Raw genomic sequence first — 22,594 nt, 5'->3', positions numbered from 1 at the left:
GCGGCAGCGGAAAAGATTAAATTGTAAGAGTCATAGTAGCGGTGAATATATACACATCCAGCGGCAAAAAAAGTAGCGGCATTCAGCGGCAATCATTCACAACATTCTGCGGCATTTTAATTCGAATGGATCGGCCGTAATAAAGCGGAAATTCAATCTATGGGATCGGCAAAAACTGTAAATCAATCTCGAACACATAGCGTTTCCTCGGCCGCCATATCATCTAGAAGAAGTATATCTTCTAAGATTCGATTCTTGAAGTACAAAATCTAGAAAAGGTCGATTGACGATTGTTGCAGCTCTCAAACTCAATTCCATTTTCGGGATAGTCTAGTTCAAGGCCATTATCTCTCGCTATTTCTTTCATTAAGTCGAGCTTCAAATGATCCGGTATTGACTTAGTGCGAGAGATTCTCAATTATCGGGGATTCACTAAATTTCCATAGCTCAATTCAACTGCGATCCTTTGCAAACCTTTGCCCATAACATTCACCAAAGAGTTTCGAAGCTTTATTAGCTCGGGAAGATCACCAAATCTTGCGAAGCAAATAATAAACTTGACACCGCCGTTGATGTCGTTGGGGCAGTCCCTGTGTTTCCGAATATAAGATAGGTTGACTATAATGAATCCAAAAAAATTGTCAAGCAGATCATAAACTGCTTTTAGACTTTGATCCTTGTATATTTGATCAATCCGAGACAATGCACAATCCTCATGCCCATCCTTAATGAGTTGAACTACATCTTGGCGTACTTGTCTTACAATCGAATCTCTCTTGTTCTTCAATAGCTTCAATCGACACTGAACTCGTCTTATCAGCTTCTTACATCTAGATGCCTTTCTCCAGCCAAATAAAACCTCAAACATGTTCATCTTCTATTCTTCTTGCACTTCCAAATAATTTACTAGAAAGAATAAGAAGAAGCAGAGGTGTTTTGAAATGAATATAGGTACCGTTGGTGGTACCACAGCTCTACCTAGTACCCAAGATGTCCAGGAGTTTAGCTCTGACTTGATCCATGAAAGCTCAGTCAATATGGAGAACCATGATGAATCGATACATTGTATGAAGTTGAAATGCTTCTGAAAAGAATTCCATGCTAGAGCAATCCGAGGAAGAAGCGACTCAAGCACGCTTTCTAATGCCACTTTACAACATAAGGTGGAAAAATAACTAGAGCTGCATCCGAAAAGTCCATCTTGTTTTTCGGAGAGAAGTGTCGTTTATCTTGATGATGTGATGGAACTACAGCCTAATGTGAAAGATGATAAGCGAAAGATCAAAGACTGTTTTGTTTTTGAGAAAATAATCCCATTAAACAAATCCCATTGCCACATGCTTTTGGAGCTCATCTTCAAAGGTAACTGCACCCTGGTGTTGTGAAGGAACTGCTCCTGCACTATCCACACCTGAACGCCTTCCCTCTGGATTCAAGCATTTGGAGCAGGACAAAGGCTCAGTGCAGGCAACATGCTTGCTAGGATTCAACTTGCCATTTTTCTTCATCATTTGGTCACGGGCTTCCTCTTCCAAAACCAGAAGACAGACTCGAGATTGCTTTCAGTACAATATGAAGAGAGACTTGCAATATAAGTTTAGCTTTTATGTTTTATGAATATCAAAGTCTTGGCTTACTGTTCAGAAAGCTAAAAACACGGTTTATTCTAGCAACTCCAAATGGCGACTCTAAAAATCTAAACCCCGGATGCTAGAACCGATAAGGATGCTTTATGTTGAAGAATATGCTCATCACTTTAAGTTGATGCAAATCATCAGCCACCACTATTTTAGAAGAATATGCTTTGCGGCAAATTCAACAAGAGCGGCAATTCGAGTTTTCTATTGGCAGCGGCAATTTCTTTCAGAAGCTTTCGGTCTCCAGTGGTCTTTGTTTCCCAACTAGAAAACATGTTTTAAACCCTTCCCAAAGTCTTTATTTGATCTGCTTTCGGTTGGGGGTGGAGTCGACGCATGCATGTTACGGCGCCAAATTCAAACTTCTTTTGATCGGCAATGCAAGGAAATTAATAGGTCGGCAGCTGTTATATAATGTTTGGTTTGTTAATGAATTGGATTAGACACATTAGAATACTAAGAGGATTAGTAGCGGATAGAATACGGATCGCTAATAAGAGGCGAACTAGTAAACCAAGTATTGGATGTATTGGGCTTTTTAGCAGAGAGAAGAGAGTCCTATTGGTATCACGGCTCACGGAGTTAGAATATCTATAAAAGGAGAACTCGTGGGAGTAGAATAATTATCAGACTTAAAAGATAGAGATAGCTAGAATTGAGAAGAGAAGAATAAAAGTTCAAATTATCTCCTTCGTGTTCTTGTTTTATTTTGGCAGTAAGGTATGTTTTTATTAACCGTTCACACTTTTTTTTTTTTTTTTTTTTTTTTTTTTTAATGAGGAAACATATATTAGGATTTGTATCTATGTAGTGATCGCAAGACAGTAAACAAGTGTTTAGATCTTATTATCAAAGAAAGAGAAGGATTAATCGATACTATTCTATTTTTTTGACAGTATTGAAAATATTTGATAATGGAGAAGAATTATAACTTGAAGAGGAGATGGGGTGATAAGGGAGATTTTAATATGAATAGGGTGGCGAAGGGAATTGATGCTGATAGTTTGAGAGCAATGTATGATATCGGAGATGATGTTTCAATTGAGTATGTTGGTAGCGATATCGACCAAAAATGTGAAAAGGATGAGATAATTTTATTGTTTTCACATTTTTGGCTTGGTTGTAGTGTTCCATTTCGAAATCGGTTCGAAGTTATTAGCTTCGATGGAGAGTACATCCCTTACAATTATCTCCTGGCTATTGGGCTATATTTGCACGTGTAGCGAGGATTTGTAAGGTTTATCAAAATAGTATGTCGTCAGACCTTTTGTTTGAGTTATTGAAGCCTCTGCGGCAAAACAAGGCCTCTTCAAAAAGTTATGCATTGGGATATCATAACCATCACAACCAGAATTATCGGTTTTATGGGATGCCTTCGAACTACAAAAATGCGAAATTGTATGGTTTTAAGATTAAAGGCAATTGGAGGTTCGAAGATATTGATTATCCTAACAATATATCAGGTAAGATATAAACTTAATATTCTTATAATTATAATTTTAAATAGTTAGCATCACATTTTGATTATCTTTTTTTTTTTTTTTTTTAAATTTTTTTTTTTTTTTTTTGAGTAACACATTATTTTTTCTATTAGGCGTCGAAGCTTGGGGATTGTGCTAAAGAAATCTTAGAAGCAAAAGAAAATTATAAGATTAAAACTAGTGAATATGCGAGATTGAGAAATATTTGGAAAGAGAGAGAGCTCATCTATCAGGAGAATGAACATTTGAGAGGAGTCATTTTGAGAAATGAAGTAGTTTTGCACGACTATGAGATGAAAATGAATATCATGAAAGCTGAAGTGTCGAAACAGAATCAAGAAATTGTTGTTCTCAAGGAGCAGAAGGTTTTGAGTGATGAAGTTGCAATTTTAAAATGTGAGAAATTGGAATTGTCAAAACAAGTTCTTGGTGAGGGGATTAGGGAGGAGAGGACTACAAGGTACTATTGGAAGAGAATGCATTTTTGAAAAAGGAGTTAGATGAATGTCATGAGAGGGTGGAAAATTTTAGAGTAGGGTGTGAAGAGAAGGATGATATAATTGAGAAGCATGCAGTTGAAATTAAGAAATCTGGGGCGGTGTTGCGTGAAGCATCGGCAAGTGTTGGACTTTGGAAATCAAGAGATTCCGAGAAATGGGAAAAATTGCAATTTTGTGCCGATTATTATACTATGTGTTATAGGAAGTTGGAAGATGTATCTCCGTCCGGATCTATTAGGTGTTCAGTTCAGTGGAGGATAGCATTATGCCGCAACTTCTTGAGTGAAGTTTTTATTCTTTATTGTTATGATGATGTGAGGTTAGGTTACGGTTTTTCTTTCTCAATTATGTTTCTTTTTTTTTCCATTGTATTCATGATATTTGGTTTTTATCTATTTTTTATCAGATTGGTAATCAGAATAGGTCGGTCAAAATATATAATAGTTGTGTAATCTGGTTTTGAGGTAGGTCGACAAAATAGATATAAGTATTAAGGATAACGTAATTGGGGTGTAAATTAAGCCCCATAATATAATAATAACGTAATGAAATTTGGGGTGTCGCCGCCCCCATAGTGTAATGATAACGTAATAAAATTTTGAGTGTCGCCGCCCCCATAGTGTAATGATAACGTAATGAAATTTGGGGTGTCGCCGCCCCCATAGTGTAATGATAACGTAATGAAATTTGGGTGTCCGCCCCATAGTGTAATATTATAATGATAACGTAATAATGAAATTTGGGGGGTGTCCCCATATTATAATGATAGTAATAAAATAATGTAATAACGTAATGAAATTTGGGGTGTCGCCCCATAGTGTAAATGATAACGTAATGAAATTTGGGGGTGTCGCCCCCATAATGTAATGATAACGTAATGAAATTTGGGGGTGTCGCCCCCCAGTGTAATGATAACGTAATGAAATTTGGGGTGTCGCCGCCCCCATAGTGTAATGATAAATGAAATTTGGGGTGTCGCCCCCATAGTTTAATGATAACATAATGAAATTTGGGGAATCGCCGCCCCCGTAGTGTAATGATAACGTAATGAAATTTGGGGTGTCGCCGCCCCATAGTGTAATGATAACGTAATGAAATTTGGGGTGTCGCCGCCCCCATAGTGTAATGATAACGTAATGAAATTTGGGGTGTCGCCGCCCCCATAGTGTAATGATAACGTAATGAAATTTGGGATATTTGATCTCTAGTTAAAACGAAAGATGGATCGAATTTTATTGAATTATAAAATGATTACAATGAATGAAAAACAAACATTCAACGATAAAACTTTTTCAAATGAAAAGCATTCCATGGCTTGGCAAATCTTTCTCCGGTGATTCGACGAAGGAAATAAGACCCTTTGGATGCTGGTCTATCAATAATGAACGGTCCTTCCCAATTCTCTGACAGCTTCCCAGATTCAATGAGCTTCTGTTTGCGGCTAAGTACCCAATCTTCTGGTTCAAAACTCTTGAGGCAAAGCTTTTTATCATATTTGCGTTTCATGGCTGCCTGATATTTTATTAGACATTGTAAAGCTACTTCTCGAGTGTTATCAATCGAGTCCGCCACCAAAGTTAGAGCAAACATCATTGTTACCCGGTTTATGCTTTTACGTCCTTGTAGTTGGTGCAATTAATTTGCCGGGAGGACAAAGATCCATGCCATAAGCTAGATTGAAAGGGGAAAGATTGGTAGAATGCTTTGGAGTGGCGCGATAAGCCCAAAAAGCAATCTTGGCAACTCTTTAACCCAATTTCCTTTTGTTTCATTAAGCTTCTTCTTCAAAGTCGAGAGAATCGCCTTATTGGTTGTTTATCGCTTGTCCATTTGCTTGTGGATAATATGGAGCGGAGAAATTATGCTGAATTTTTAGTGAGGCAAAATTTGTGAATTTCTTCCGTGATCGAATTGTTTACCGTTGTCGAGACGATGTTAGATGGAATTCCAAAGCGACAAACGATGTCTTTCCATAAGAAACGCCGTACATCATTCTTTGAGATGTTGACAAAGCGGTTGAGCTTCTACCCATTTAGTGAAATAATCACCGCGAACCAATAAAAAATCGTACACTTCCAGGAGCCTTTGGTAGGGGTCCCACAATATCCAAGCCCCATTTCGCAAAAGGCCAAGGGCTTAGAATTGGGTGGAGTTCCGTTGCGGGAAGTTTGCCCATATTTGCATGTTTTTGACATGGTATGCATTTTTGGGCAAATTCCGCTGAGTGTCTTTGCATGCTAGGCCACCAGTATCCTTGAGTCATGGCTTTATGTGCAAGACTACGTCCCCTAGAATGGTTTCCACAAAGTCCGGAGTGTATCTCTTCGAGAACTAGATGACTTTGATCTTTGGAAAGACATCTGAACAGAGGACTGAAATTATTTGCTTTCCTATAAAGTAGGAGATTTCCTTTAGAATTTGGAATTATGACAAATTTCCAGGCATCTCTCTTAATTTTGTAGGAAAGCGACGAATCCTCAGGTAGAGTTCCATGTTGCAGAAATTCTAAATAAATAGGTCTCCAATCATTTGGTGAAGTGTCACCGTCGATAGATTGGAGATCCAAATGTGGTACTTCTGGAGAATTATCTGCTTCGTGGGACTCATCTTCCATATCAACATTGATTTGGTCGGCATCATGTGTGGGTGGAGAATCACTCTCAACACGATGATCGGCCAAACCTTGATGGTCGGCTAAATCTTCTTGAGCTGCTTCCTCCTCGAGTGAGATTCTCGAACTTGTGCCGGCCGATTGAGCTAGCTCTTCTCTCTTTCTTTTCTTTGTTGTTACGGCATTCACTTGCTCGAATTGAATTTCGAGATGTCGATGCGAAAATAGCATAGATGAGCAATATATAAGTTTTGAACATGTTCTTCTATGACGCTTATGCTTGGAAAAGGTTGGAAATCAATATAGATTTTTCTTTCATTGTTAACATCAACTGCGCAGAGATAGGCTAAGGCATCGGCATGACGATTATCATTATGGAGAGCTACCGGTGAACAACAATGGATTTGAAATGAATGGATAGCTCATGCATTTTTGGACATATGCAGCCATCCTATCATTTCGAAAGCAACAAAAGATCCGCCAAATTGATTCGCAACAAGTTTTGAGTCGATGAATAACTTCGATTTTTGTCGCCCCGTGTCAAGTGCCGTTCAGATTGCATAAAGAACCGCTTCATATATTCACTTCATTGTTTGATGCGCCAAAATCCGAGGCGAACAGATTTTTCAATTTTTCGCCCATCGTCGGATCAAAACACAACCAAGGCCTCGAACTGATTTGTTCTTGGAACCGTCCGTGTGTATAGTCCATAAAGTAGGGTCGGCACTTGTGGATGGAGCGGACGATCCTTGTTGTGGATTAGGAGGAGGTTAGTCAAACTGCTCTTCCATGGTCGGTATGTCATCGACAGGAAAATCGGCCATAAGTGATGCCATTGCGTGGCCTTTCTCGGATGATCGGGCTTTGTAGATAATTTCGTAGGCACTCAAATATGTTTCCCATTCTGCTAATCGGCTCGAATCAGCATTTCGAAGAACTTTTCTCAAAGGGTATTCAGTGTAGACATTGATGATACGTCCTTGAAAATAAGGCTTCAATCTTCGTGCACTATGGACAAGTGAGAGAGCTATTTTCTCAATCTGTGAATACCTTGTTTCTGGAGCTGTAAGGGTCTTACTTATGAAGAAAATTGGCTGTTCATTTTCATCATCAATGAATAAGGCGGCACTCCGCGCCTATTTCTCGATGTCGCCAAATAGATGCCAATTGTTTGTCCCAGGTGGGACTAGCAAGAATTGGCGGGCCGGTGTACTAGGTATTCTTTCATTTTCTGAAAAGCTACGTCACACTCATCCGGTCCATTTTGGGGATCCCTTAATGGCTTGGAAAAGGGGTGGAGCCGATCCGAATATTTTGAGATAAATCTACCCAAAGCGCTATCCTACCCGTGAAGTTCTTTGGATTTGCTTCTTGGTTTTTGGCGAGGGCATTTCAGTAATTGCACGGATTTGATCAGGGTTAGCTTCAATGCCTCGTTTGGTCATAAGATATCCAAGAAATTTTCCCGATGCTAATCCAAATGCGCATTTTGATGGATTTAGACGATTCAATATGTATCAGCCGATCAAAATATTTTTGCAAGTGATGAAGGTGTGATGACTCTTCATGCGACTTGATGACCATATCGTCAATATAAGCTTCCATAAACTTGCCTAAGAAGTCTGAAAATGATGTATTAATGAATTTCTGATATGTTGCCGGTGCATTTTTTAGACCGAAAGGCATTACCTTATAGCAAAATAAGCCTTGGTCTGTTATGAAAGTTGTAAGTTCTTGTTCATCTTTGGCTAATGCAATTTGATAAAATCCCATTGAGGCATCCATGAAAGAAATTCGTTTAAACCCTGAAGTGGCATCAACCATTTCAGAAATACGAGGCAAAGGATACAGGTGAACAGGACATTTTTTATTGACATCAGTAAAATCAACACAGATTCTAAGTTTCCCATTTTTCTTAGGGACTGCTACTACATTTGATATCCATTTCGGATATAGTACAGGCCTAATAAAATTAACACTTAGAAGTTTGTCGATCTCTTCTTTCACTTTGAGCTTTTCGATCGGGGAGCCATTCGGGCGAGGCTTCCGACGACCGGCTTTTTGTGTTTTGTCGATATCCACTGTGACATGCAAGTGAAGGATCAATCCCTGCATTTGTTCGACCGTCCACGCAAAACACCGTGCAATTTTTCTTCAAAAGCTCAATGAGATTATCCCGTTCTTTCTTGGAAATTTCGAGAAATAAAAGTGGTTTCTTCTTCTTTGTTGCCGATCTGTACTTCGAGGAGTCTATCGATAGTCGGGGGGCCACCTAAACGCTGCTCCATAGCGTTTACCCGGCCAATGGAATTCTGTAATTGCTACTTTTTCCCATCGACATTTAGGATGGTGTTACCCTTGACTTCCGAATCTTTATAATCTTCGAGTACAGACTCATGGCACTTCAAAGCTGCTATCTGATCACTTCGAACTTTGCATACCCTACCATCACACCGTAACTTGATAGCGATGGAAAGTAGAAACGGCGAGCTCCCATTGAGTGAATCCAATCTCTTCCCAGAATGACATTGTAGGAGGAGTTACAATCCAAGAGAAGAAAATCAATTGTAACTTCCTTGTTCATTAATGTCACCGGAAGAGAGCATCTACCAACTGATGTTGCTGCTGTCCCATCAAAGCCAATGATAGGATTTGGATCGGGAACTATCATTTTATCGGGGAGGTTGAGTCCTTTGTAACAACGCTTGTAGATCACACTTGCCGAACTACCAGTATCGATCATGATTTTCTCGCACACGGTGAATTCCAACAAAAGCTTGTATTACAATGGCATCATAATGAGGATGGTGCACTCCTATCGGTCATTGTATTCAAAGAGAGGTCCTTCCTCATAAGTTTCATTACCCATTCGTGGAGAAAATCATATCCACTATAAACATAGTGGTGGCTGAGATCGATGATCTTGGAGTGATTGAAATTTTCATTTGGGTGTTAGACATTGAATCAACTCGGCATGACCGACTTTGATTACATTGTGTGCGGTAACGACTAAAGCTTGTTTCGTTTTACCCAAAGACATAATCAAGCATACCCTTCTCGATCAAACCTTGGATTCTACCCCTAGAGATCGGCATTGTTCGGGTTTCATGACCAAAATCATCGCGGAAATTTGCACCACGGGGATTTATCACGTGTAGCCTTGGTATCTTCGGAGAGAGGAAAAGGTGGAGATAAGATATTCTTTCCCTTAATCTTCTCATAGATAACAGCGTACTTCGTTGATGTAAGCTTTAACTCGAAGTTTCTTTTGTTCTTTTGCCGTTCCATTGTTGTGGCCTACCATCACTCTTGGACTTTTGATCGGTTGTTTGTTGAAACTTCGGTTTTGACTGCGTTCTGCGGCTTGCTTATTCGATCCCTATCTCTGTGAACTCGTGCGATGCATCATCTTCAACTCGAATAAACCTGTTGAGTTCGAGAGAAAAGTTCATAACGAGTTGTTGGGACGTCTTTTACAATAGAGTTGTAAATGCCGCCCCTATCATAATTAATGCCTTCCTTGAAGGCATAAATGACAAGAATATCGATGCATCCGGGATTTCAACAGCCGCTTTCGAAATCTCGAACAAACTTACATCGAGCTTTTCTTCTTTTTTGTTGTTTTAATCTTGAATAGAGAATCAATATGTTTTGGGTTCTTTCCGGTTGGACGAAAATGCTCGGCAAACTTGTAAGCGGATCGGTAAAATTGTGGATGGATCTTTTCGAAGCATGTTAAACCATCTCATCGACTCAATTCCAATGAGTGTGGACGGAATAACTTGCAAAGAAGAGAATCGTCGAAAGTCCATAAGATCATCTTGTTTCAGAATTAACAAGATGCATCAAAGGATCTCCATCAATCTCATCATACTTCTCGAATTCGGCCGCTTGAAGTCCTTGTGATGAACGGTTGTTTGGATTCGAGAGAGAAGGGAGAATCGATACCACTTTCTATAGCGAGATTTCAGATTTTTTGTTTTCTCGTGACTCCTTATCATTAACAACGCCTTCAAGATCATCTCATGGAGACATCGTTCGAAAATGGAACATTCTCTCGACGATGGTCCCGACCGAACTGTGGGACGTTTTGGCCAAGATTTCTTCGGAGGAGGGGAGTGAGTTCCGTCGACCCGTGGCCCATGCAGGTGAAGGTGACCGAGCCGATGAGTGGAGATCGGTTCCTTCTTCTCCTATGGTGAACATCGGAGAATACTGGACGAGTCTTTGGATTGTCGTAACCATTTTCTTGACTGTTGCAAGTGAGTCTCCATCTCCATCGCTACCATTGTCAACATACTTTGGCCAACAATGAGCTCTTGGATTAGGACTACAACTTGAGCGATTAGGTTGTGAACCGAAACGCACGGTGAATAGTCTTCTTTGTTGAGATCGGCGCATATTGCTATTGCGACGAGGACTTGCACTAGCTTGCCTACCCCTCCTAGAGTTTGGGGTAGGAACTTCATTGGTTTTTCGTTGGTTGGGTAGTCTATCTTGCCGACCTATATGGATATTTTGCCGATCTCTCTTAGCACGGTTCGAATCGGCAAAACCGGTTTTTGTCATGAGATCTTTTGTGAGTTGGTGATCCCTCATAGGGTGGTCTGCATCTAGGTCGGCAGAGGAGTTTGTGGATTCGCTTACGATTACACTGGAAAGTGTAGGCTTTCGGCGTTGCACATTTTGTTTGCGCGAAGCCTTTAAGTAAGCGACTTCGCGACGGTTTTCTCTTGGTGCGGGGAGTTTGTACCGGAGTCTTTGATGAGATGCTCAAATGTTCAAACGATCCCAAACACTTTTGCCGTGGAGCCTGAATCATCTTCGAGAAGCTGACGCAGCTGTTTCTTCAGATTGTTATTCTTGCTCTCCAATTGTCGGAGACGACGGTCTACCTGAGTTGATGGATCTGGTACGTGAATACCCACTCTCTCAGTCGCAGATGGCCGAGGACCATCGGACGGCCGAGGACCATCGGACTTGGAAAATGAATTCGCAGCAGAAGGTGAATGCTAAACTTGTGCGGTAAAAGGGATACTTTCACCGTTGTTTGTTTTTCGAGAAGCCATTGACGTAACTTTTGTTTTGTGGTTGAGGGTAGGAGCACAGACGGCGCCAAATATGTTTCAGAAGATTTGCCAAAACACACACTGATTGAGGGTTGTGAGTAATGTTTTTGGAGATGGTGAAGGAGATGGTGATTGGGGAAAGATGATTTGGACTTCGGTTTTGAAGTTGCCTACGCACCAAAGATATTGCTTGGGATCAAGTCTCGATTGCGTAGTTCGGAAAAATGACGAAGGTTGGATTTTATAGGTAGCATTGGTGATAGTTACTTCCTCGTTCTCCAATATTCCAATCGTGGGAAGAAGTTGAGAACTGGCGGAGAAACTGTCAATCATGGGATGAAGTTGGAGAGAGCGGGAGAACTGTCCACTCGTGGGATGAAGTCGAGAACGGGGGAGAACCGATTCGTGGATTGAAGTTGGAGAACCGGGCGGGAGAATCGCTCGTGGGATGAAGTCGAGAACTGGCGGGACATCCGTTACCGTAGGATGAAGTTGGAGAATCGGGCGAGAATCGCCATTTCGTGGGATGAAGTTCGAGAACCGGCGGGAGAAATGTAAGTTCGTGGATTAAAGTTTGAGAACTGGGGGAGAACCGTCCATTTCGTGGGATGGAGTTGGAGAATCTGGGGAGAACTGATTCGTGGATTGAAGTTGAGAACCGGGGGACATCCGTCATTTCGTGGAATGAAGTTAGTTTCATCGGGGAGGAGCTGTTCGGACATTTCGTGGGATGAAGTTGAGAACTGGGCGGGGGACATCGGATCGTAGGATGAACCGTAGGATGAAGTTGAGAACCGGGCGAGAATAAGCTCTGGGTTTTTGAAGAACAGAGAATGGCCGCGTGGATTGAGAAGGAGAAGAAGGCTCTGGAATGGGCTCGGCTTGGGAATAGTTGGAGCTTCGGCATGTTTATTTTTCATGGCGTGGGCTTGTTTAAGTTCGAAAGCATGGGCTCGGCGTGGGCTTGTTTATAGTTGGGCTGGGCTCGGGGGTTTGTTTATAGTTGGGCTCGAGGGTTGTTTATAGTTGGGGCTTGTTTGTTTATAGTTGGGGCTCGGCGTGGGCTTGTTTATAGTTGGGCTCGGCATGGGCTTGTTTGTTTATAGTTGGGCTCGCGTGGGGTTATTTATAGTATAGTTCACCCGGCGTGGGCTTGTTTATAGTGGGCTCGACTCGAGCATGGGCTGGCTTGTATTGAATTGGGCTTATATTGGGCCACATTTGTGGGAGCCGGAACAATATCCAAGAGCAAATTGATAGGGAAAAAGAACATTGGAGTAATGTACTATTAAGAATTATTGCTGTTGTTAAGACAATTTCTAAAAACAATATGGCATTTCGTGGAAAGAATGAGAAAATTTATGAAGCTAATAATGGTATGTTTTTTAGCTTAATTGAAATGATTGCAGAGTTTGACCCAATTATGCAAGAACATCTCCGGCAAATCAAACATAATAAATTAAAGGTTCATTATCTTAGTCACAATATACAAAATGAATTGATACAATTGTTGGCATCTGAAATAAAAAATAAAATCATTCTGAAAATTAAGGAAGCAAAATATTATTCTGTTATACTTGATTGCACTCCTGATATTAGTCACCAAGAACAAATGACTGTCATATTACATTGTGTAGATGTTTCCTCAAGTCTCATAAGAATCGAAGAGTATTTTCTAGACTTTATAATAGTAGAAGACACGTCGGGTAAAGGACTTTTTAATGAGCTATTACGTGTTTTAGAAGAATATAAATTAGATTTTAACGACATAAGAGGTCAAGGGTATGATAATGGATCAAATATGAAAGGTAAAAATCAAGGCGTCCAAAAAAGATTGTTAGATATAAATCCTAGAGCATTTTACTCTCCATGTGGATGTCATAGTCTTAACTTAGTATTATGTGATATGGCGAATTCTTGTTCAAAGGCAATATCATTTTTTGGAATTTTGCAACATATTTATTGTTTGTTTTTTCCTCTACAAAACAATGGGATGTTTTATGTAAGTATTTAACTAAATATATACGGTGAAGACTTTGTCACCAACACGTTGGGAAAGTCGAGTTGAGAGTGTTAAAGCATTGATTACTCAAGCACTAGAAATTAGGGATGCTCTACTTGAGCTAGCAAAAAATTAGCGAGGATCCAAAACAAATAGTGAAGCCGAAAAGTCTAGCATTGCATGATTTAGAAAATTATGAGTTTTTGTTTGGAATGGTTATTTGGTATGATATATATTAGCTCTGTGAATTTGGTTAGTAAGGATTTACAATCTAAAGATATGCCCATTGACATGGCTATAAATCAAATAAAAGTTCTAATCACATTTTTTAAAAAGTACTGAGGAGAAGAAGGATTTGAAAAAGCTAAAATAGCATCCATGGATATTGCACGTCAAATGGATATAGAACCGTATTTCGTGAAAAAGCGTGTAATTCGGAGAAAGAGACAATTTGATGAGAATGTGACAATGAAGTAACTCAAACACCTGAAGAGTCATTTAGAACTAATTTTTTTCTTATATATAATTGATCAAAAGCGATATCATCTTTTAATAATAGATTTGAACAGGTTAAAAAGTATTGAAGAAACGTTAGGATTTTTATTTGACGTGAAAAAAATTGAAATCAATAGATGATGATAGGTTAAAAGAATATTGTCTTAATCTTGAAAGTTTTTGAAACATGGAGAGAGTTGTGATATTGATGGTACAGATTTGTTTTTTAGAATTAAGACTACTAAGAGAAATTTTAGATACCAAAAATGAATCCGCAATTAAAATATTGAACTATCTAAAAAGAATACAATCTTTTCCAAATGCTTATATAGCTTATAGAATATTGTTGACAGTACCTGTAACCGTTGCTTCAGCAGAAAGGAGTTTTTCAAAACTAAAGTTAATTAAATCTTACTTAAGATCAACCATGTCACAAGAAAGATTGAGTGGATTAGCTACATTATCTATAGAAAGAGATTTTCTAGAAGAACTTAAATACAAAGATTTAATTAGTGATTTTGTAGCTCAAAAAGTAAGAAAAATGAAATTTAATTGAAGTTTGTGACATGTAAAAATTTCTTCAAGAAAAAAAAAAAAAAAAAAAAAAAAAAAAAAAAAAACTTTTAAATCGGCCAAAGTATTTTGATAATACATTGCCGGTCCCAAGCCCGGATAAAGGATGAGGGTTTGCACTCATATGATGAAATAACATAAATAAAGCAATAAGTTGTAAACAATTTTTATTGGTATTAATTGTAGAAGGCCCCCTATTCGAACTTCGCTTAGGGCCCCGAATAGCCTTGAGCCGCACCTGGTTGCCAACCAATTTTGTCGCTGGATGCTGCTCCTGAAGCCTTCAAAAGGCTTGACAATGAGAATTGGTTTGGTTTTAACCCACACTTGATGATTTGAGGGAACAATCAGCTAGGATGCAATTAAGTCTGATTGTCTATTCTTTACGACCAGGGATTTCCAATAACGGAAATAGACAAATTGAATAAGTATCTGGAAAAGCTGTCAAGGTTCAATATTCACAGCTTCCACGATTTTTTTTTTAAATTTTATCCTTACATTAACTTCAAAAATAAAATCATACTTTCCCCCAGGACCTAATATTAAAAATTAGGTTTGTATTACATAAACAATATTTATGATATCAAATGTTTCCTAATTAAATCAAGTATATTTTCTCTAAAAGTTCAATCTCCTAATATGATTATATATGTTAAACAAGTATACACAAGTGTCTAGAAGAACACACCCTCCTGCATCCACCAGCCAAGGAAGATTGACTCTGATTTTAGACCACTCTATGCTGCTCACGAGTATGCCACAAGAAGCATTCAAGTTTAGTTGGTACACTGATAATCCATAAACCAGAACCCACCTACATAGAGCAGAATGTGAACTGTAGTGAAAACATGTGATCCTAGCACTCACCTTGCAACGTAGGTCATGTTTCCAACTAACATAAAGATGAACATTGACTGACTAAGGTCCTGTATAACAAACGAGAGGATGTTACTTTGTTGGATGGTCTACATATAGCTATCAAAAGGACATAACCGTCCTCCCAACTACTCTAGGCAATCCAGGTACCCTGTCAATGTCCTTGTTCTTATTCTAAATGCAATCTCGACTAGAAAATGAAAAGAATGGGAAAAGAAAATTTTATTATGTGTTCAATACGTACAATAATTTTCATGTTCCTGATGTTTCTGTGCAAAAAAAAATCACGTAATATTTTCTTTACAGTGAGAGTGCAAATAAATATTTCATTGCCTCAATTAGGAATTTCTATAGCCAAAAAGAATTTAAAAAAAATAATAATCATGCAATCAAAAGCAAATCAAACGAGAGATTTTTGTTTCCCACACAAAAGTTCTATTTACCAGACAGCCTGAATAATTGTGAATAAGATCTATAAAGGTTACCCATAAAAAGGTATATAATCTAAACCGGGTAATATCAAATTTTAAAAATGACTACAAATGTCAGCCACCATACAACAGCAAGGAATGGAGTCCCTTGGTACAATAAAAGAAATCATGCCACAAGAAAGAAAGCCTTACCTGAACATTGCCACTCTTAATCTGCAAAACATATTAAAAACCAAAGCAACTTAGAACCAATACAATTCACTACTGATGATTTAAAAACTAGATAACTAGAAACTCAAGAACAATAAAGAACATATAAAAATACCAACTAGAACCCTCACTCTTCCTCCTTCGATTAACCACTGGTATCAAGTAGAGGTCTAGTCGAAAAATTACAAGTTGGAGAAAAAAATCTTCTTGAAACAGAACAGAAGATATTAGGAGAAAGGGTAAAAAAAAAAATTTGGAGAAAAACCATTAAATCAAAAGAAAAGTGTAACTAGTGAAAAGGATGTTGTGGAAAGAGGGAAAATGTCAGAACTGGACACAGGAAATCTGTTACTAATCACGCAATATAGTTTTAAGAACAAAAAAGGACTCCAACATTTTTGTAAGAGGAGGTCAAAACATCAGAAGCACACACATTTGAGCAAATTTGTGGAAGCCGACCACCCATATAAATAATTGCCATTGCCCAATCAAAGAAGGACCTGATCAGTACCCATGCCTTAATACTAACATGGCACTGTCCTGAGAAAAAAAAACAAAAAAAAATGAACAGCCACTTCGCAAAAAACAGGACCATTCCATTACATACTACTTTATGGAATATTTATAGTCCATTTGTTTCCATTGCAGCCTGCGAATGAAGAGATGGGTCACTCTTTGCACTGGCCTCTTATAAATATATGTAGGCTATTATGATGTGGAAATTGCATAATTTGAATCATTGAGAGGTAAAGACAAGGTTTGATGGTGGTGCAGATTGTGTAGAGACAAGGTGATGCAGATTTATGAGCGGATTAAGAAGAAAAAATCTACAACTTATATGAAAAACAATTAAGAACCCTAAAATAAATGTCTCTTTTATTGACTATGTGAAAGAAAATCACTACTAAACATCAACTGTCTAACCCTAACCTCAAGCTCCTTATTTATAACTATCCTAGAAAGCAATAAACCAATAGTAATATGCCACATGGCATTCTAAAAACAAAAGACTGCTAAAAAGATGGACGCCTCTTTATGCATCTGGGCTTGGGCCTATTAATGTGCGCATCACACTCCCCAAGTTGAAAGAGTTTGTCCACAAACTACAATGGTGGATTTCCACACCACCGAAGCGAAAAGACTGATAACGCCTCATGCTGGAAATCTGGAGCAGTGTCAGGTGGTTCCTCAGTAACCTCTCCAATATCGTCATCTCTTTCTGCGAATAACACAGGGCACTTCTTTTTCTTTGGGCATTCAGCAGCAATGTGGCCAATAACACCACACTCAAAACACTTCCTAGGTGCAGAAAATGCACTGACAGGATGAACTGTAGTAAAAGCAGTACTAACAAGTGATAGAGCAACAGAAGATGATGATGAATTGGACGACTTGTGGAGATCTTCTGACTTTCTAGCATAAGTAACTGCATTTGTCATGGTTTGAATATCAACAAAGGACAAATCAGCTTGAATGCGCTTCGGTAAGCCATTGACATATCTATGGACCTTGAATTCTTCGGTCTCAGTCATATTTAGGCGAGTGCATAGCAGATTGAAGGCTTCAATGTATTTTTGAACAGTAAACAAGTTTTGCCGCAAATTATGTAGGCGATTAAACAAATCACGCTCATAATTATTAGGAACAAATTCTTTGCGCAATGCTCGTTTCATCTTAGACCAACGCTGCACCAATTTCTTGCTCTTAACAGTGTGACCTCTTTGGTATTCATCCCACCATACCTACGCATAACCCCCTAATTTTATAGCTACCAGTCAAACACACTTAGCACCCGAAATACTCTTGTATTCAAAAATCTTTTCAATTCGAGTCAACCAATCCACAAACACATCAGCATCCATCTTCCCATCAAACTCAGGTACATCAATCTTAATATCACCATGATTATTTTTTCTAACAAACGAATTAAACAATCAACAGTATTTAAATAAGTAGGTACACGATTACCAATTGTAGGCGCACTGTCATCTGAAGAATCACTGTCAGAACAAAAAGAGAGAGTATCACTAGCATGTCGCCTGAGTGGTGGTGGAGGAAGTTGATCTCGCCTAGCTTGCCAAGAGGGAACATGCTGATTATGAGGTGGCCGACCACCCCTACCTCTATTTGCACCGCCATGACCATGTCCTCTAGGAGCCATGTAATTAGACTTTAGTGTTTTATGAAGAATAACAGTAGTCAACATAGAGAACTTAAGCTATTTAATTACTTACCAGCAAGAGCTTTCTTCCTACTCTACTCACAACTCCTTGTAACCTTTTGACTATAAATATACAGTCAAAAGGTTATGAAAAATGTTTTTTCTCCGTCTTCAGCATAAAGAAAGTACACTAAGGGACTTATCCATAAGGAAAATGTACCAAGGCACCCACGGACACAATCACACAGAGCCCAACTGCTAGAGATTCTCTGTTTGTTCTGGAGGTAAAACAATATATACATGTAACCAAAATAACTACCTTTGTCAAACAATTAGCTAAATTTGGAAAGAGAATATGAGAGTGAGAAACCGATGGGAAGATGAAACTGAACTCACCATTAATACCACCTCCCTAGTGAGGGGAGCATTTGCAACAGCCATGGTGTCTAAACAAAATTGAAAGGTGATTGACAAATCATCTCCTAAAGGAATCGGCACTGTACACAGCAAAACCGGTTTTGATAAATTTTTTAGTGAAATGAGTATTGCAACCAATCGGAAAATTCTATCAAAACCATAACATACGAAGTACAATTAGCATAACCTAATAACCTCACAGATTGTAATTAACACATGCATCACGCCTGCGATCAATGCTAGTATTATAGAAAATTAAATTATCAGTTCAAGCCCAAAGAGACAACAAAAAGAACTAACTTACATCTTCCATCATTCCAATCAAATAAGATATCGAACAAACAATGAGTGTCTCTGAAGAATTTCCCATCACTCCAATACTGAGTCTGATCATCACCATGCAAATGAAACAATCGGGCCCTACTTTCCGAGCCAAAAATTGAAGAAACTTCTATAAAAATAATCAATCCAAACAAATTAAAACTAAAAATTAGGACATAATAGCACTACTCCTCACCTTGGCTGTCATATTGTCATTATAAGAACATTACACTCTGCAAGGCATAAAAACATGCCTCACATAAATTTTTCGTAACACCGGACATCTCTTTGCATTGCTATGAACTATTTGGACACTACTCTCTGCTACCACTAGATAGTGAAAACCAACAGTGCTAACCCTTAGAGAATTAATAGGGTAGCTGAACCAGTAATGAGAGTCATAAGACTTTCCAATTCCAGTCTCTTTAGAGTTTAGACCTTTAATGAGCTACTAATGGGAGAGTTCATACCGAAAATTAATCACTTAATTTTATCAAACTAGGGAAATTACTAAACAGAAGTATTTATCAAGTTCAGATCTAGGGGATAGAAGAGTACAAGCTTGACAAGTCATGTGACATGTATCTGCCAGAAGAAAAAGTGATTTACAGCAAAATTTTCTATATGAACAAATATGAGGTCACATCTTCCACATTGGTACATCTAGGTTAGTGTTAATAACGCGGCTTACATGGTTGAAAAGCAAAAAGGAAAAGTAGGACCTTCATGAAACTCTCAGAGTTCTATACCGCACACATCCTCAGATCAGGGATCCCGTTTTTGAGTCTTTCAGTGACCTACAAAACTCTTTATATTGGGTGTTGTCATCCAACCAGTTTGAAAATTGCCTTTTCAAAGACTTGTATCCTTTCAACTCCTTGGCCCCAAATGTCATTTCAGGGAAATCAAAGTTCAGCTTGACTGGACACATATCATCAAAGAAATCTAAACCGACTGGTTCCTTCAAGGTATCGGAAGAATTTACTTTCTCAGAAGTTCGGGAAATGAAGGTATCAAACTTCTCATCTTCATAAAGCGGTTTTTGTGGCGTGGAGTCCACTCTGGGTCTGATTTTCTCTGAAGAGGCACAAGGTTTGTGAAAGAACAAGGGCTTTAGCTCCTGTGACCTAACACAATTCTCCCCTACTTCATTTGCAATGGAAACAGGAGGACAATTGTTGGGCTCAGAATGACATTTTGGTGAAATCGTCTTACTAGCTACCATCATGACATTTTTGCATTGCTGGGCTAGTTCGTCCTCAGCTGAGGACTCACTTTCTTCCTCTTCCAAAACCAAACTATTCTTCTTCTTCTCGACTTTTTGAAGAGTGAGTAGATAAGGAAGAGGAAGCACAGGACCCACATGAATATTACGTAACCGAGGCTTCCACTTGCTGCTTCTGCTTGTAGGCTTCTTCGAAAAAAACGGCGGCAACTGGGGCGGTGTTGGAATATCCAAAGCTTCGAAAGGTATTTTCCTATGCTCTACAAGAACTCCAGTAAGCTCTGAGTAAAAGGTGAATGCCAACTGTAAGAGATCCACATTTAAGCCGCCCCACATTCTACTAGAAGCTATCTCATGCATATTCATTGGACAGCTGATGCCATTGAGAAGATCTTCAATTCTAGGACAAAAGCCAATGCGATCAACACCTGCAGCTTTCAAAATATCAGATACAAGATCATAACTGTCCTGAGTGCATAATGGTGGTCTTTCACTGTGAAAAAGAGAAGACTTTTTCATTTTAGACATCAGAACTTTGGGAAGATCACCGTTCATATACCCAAGAAGAGAGTCAATACGCAGGTACCTAAATCTTCTAGGGAATCTATATGGCTGATCAACAAACAAACTGAGAAGAGAATCATCAACGTGTGAGGATCTTTCACTTGATCTCTCTAACTTCCAACACATGGAATCCCAGGAGGCAACGTATTTCTGTAATTCAAGCTTCCCAGATGACACCAACCTGATCAACGTGAACCCACTACAACCATCTGATTCTGGATGTCGATCTGAGACGTCTCCACCAAGAATAGAGAACCCCAAAACCCTTTCTTTTTTCCACTCAGGAAGCGCCTCATTAGAAAGATCCTCTCTTAAAAGGCAATCTCCACAGCTGCATTGACGACCCAGCACGGAAAGCTCTGAAGGAAGCTCCCACGCATAAAGAGAGTTGCAGAATTTTGAGACTTGTAATGCTACAGATCCATCTGCAACAGGCAAAGGGGGTCCATAGCAGAAAATACAGAATTTAAAATTCAAGAAAGACCCCAACAATATGGCAAAACCAGAATCAGAAGCCCACTCATATTTATCTTCCTTTCTCATTGTCCGCAACTCTGATAACTTGAACACATTTATGTAATCTGGTTTGTGAAGATCATGAGCCCATTGCAATACAGGCATCATAGGTCTTCTTATATCAATAAGGAACAAATGATTTTCAGTTGCCACAGCAAAATGAAAACCATCAGAACCAGCCATACCAAATGCAATAAACTGACTATCTTCAACCGTACTATTCAAATGAAACATGTCATCTTTCACCAAAACACTCACATCATTCTCCTCAAACCTCCAATCAACCTGACAAACAGTAGTCGAACAAGCAACTATAAAAATCCGAGGATGCCAACTGAATGCACAACTCAACCATTTATCCTTCTTCTCCTTCCCTTCTTCATTTTCATCTAATTCAAAACGTTCCAACAAAACACCAATTCTAGTCCCTTCCAAATCAACCGGAAATTCCTCAGCCACAACACAACCCTCCATATCAAACAAAAACAAATCCCCAGTCTCTAACAAAACTAAACACTCCTCAGGCAAATGTGGACTCCAACAAGCATGCACAACTCTACAATCAAACTCCTTAGACCCCAAATAAGCCAAAACTGGTTTCTCAAAATCCGTATAACTATTCCTAATTTCAACTCTATACAAATGAACAGTATCCAAACAAGAAGCCAATAAATAACCAATAACAGAATTACCTATTGCCTCAAAATCATCAACAGAAACTGCAGAAACAGAAATTTGACAAAGCCCATCATCGAATTCATGCTCTGTCGTCATTAAATCATCATCACTATCCGAAATATCAAATTTTGATCCATTCCAAACCAGTTTCACAAAGCCCACTCTATTCAAATCATCCCCAGTTGGAAAAAACAGTAAAAAATCAGTTTTTGAGCATTTAAGAAGCTGTAAATTGTTGCTTTTTTTACCTTGGGGTTGTTGGGAATGTGATTTTGAAGAGGAGGAGAAAGGAGGGATAGTGAATGGAGAGGAAAGAAAAGGTGATGATAAAAGGGTGGTTTTAGTTTGGGGTTTAGGTGATGGTGTGAAGAGAAGTGGACCAAGTTGTTTTGAGGATGGTTTTGTTATTAGCAAAGGTGGTGAGTATACTGAGTTTATTGTCCATAAAGACTTCCATTCCTCAGAGAAGTTCATCTTTTAAGATGAGACAAATTTTCTACTCCAGGGTTTTTGCCGAGAGAGGGAGAAGAACAAGGGTAATATTGTAATTGTCTTATATATCGACCGAAATAATTTCAGGATGTCGAAATCCGGAATATTTCGTAACTTTGTGGGCCGGCCCAAAGTGAAAGAAGCCCATTTGATATTGCCAGCTGTAAGGCAAAGTCAGGCTTGCCTGCAGATATAATCCAGGATCCAGCTGTTTTTTGTAGTTGGGGGGTTATGGGCTGTTCTTTTGGGTACTTGCGTATAAATCTAATTTGTTTGATTTGGCTACTTGGGCCCGCGGGTTATTATAATTTAATTTATAAAAATGAGGAGAACAC

General features: G+C 38.9%; 3 protein-coding genes across 3 annotated transcripts; all 3 read right to left on the bottom strand.

Annotated features, from left to right (window-relative positions):
- Positions 1-418: 418 nt before the first annotated feature.
- Positions 419-874, bottom strand: LOC147488334 (uncharacterized). Its single transcript, XM_086574348.1, has one exon. It carries the CDS (start codon positions 872-874, stop codon positions 419-421), a length of 456 nt encoding a protein of 151 aa, XP_086430474.1.
- A 13,648-nt stretch (positions 875-14,522) lies between these two features.
- LOC147488333 (uncharacterized) lies at positions 14,523-19,246 on the bottom strand. Its single transcript, XM_086570478.1, has 5 exons — positions 18,768-19,246; positions 18,443-18,543; positions 18,120-18,324; positions 17,854-18,035; positions 14,523-17,627 (listed from the first exon to the last, which is right to left on the bottom strand). Exons 4-5 carry the CDS (start codon positions 18,028-18,030, stop codon positions 16,989-16,991), a joined length of 816 nt encoding a protein of 271 aa, XP_086426604.1. The 5' UTR covers positions 18,031-18,035; positions 18,120-18,324; positions 18,443-18,543; positions 18,768-19,246; the 3' UTR covers positions 14,523-16,988.
- A 142-nt stretch (positions 19,247-19,388) lies between these two features.
- LOC147488332 (uncharacterized) lies at positions 19,389-22,317 on the bottom strand. Its single transcript, XM_086570477.1, has one exon. The coding sequence runs from the start codon at positions 22,239-22,241 to the stop codon at positions 19,545-19,547; it is 2,697 nt and encodes an 898-aa protein (XP_086426603.1). The 5' UTR covers positions 22,242-22,317; the 3' UTR covers positions 19,389-19,544.
- Positions 22,318-22,594: the final 277 nt, after the last annotated feature.

This window comes from Coptis chinensis, chromosome 7, assembly GCF_015680905.1.
Source record: "Coptis chinensis isolate HL-2020 chromosome 7, ASM1568090v1, whole genome shotgun sequence".
Taxonomy (NCBI): Eukaryota; Viridiplantae; Streptophyta; class Magnoliopsida; order Ranunculales; family Ranunculaceae; genus Coptis; species Coptis chinensis.
This window is presented reverse-complemented; position numbering and strand designations above follow the sequence as displayed.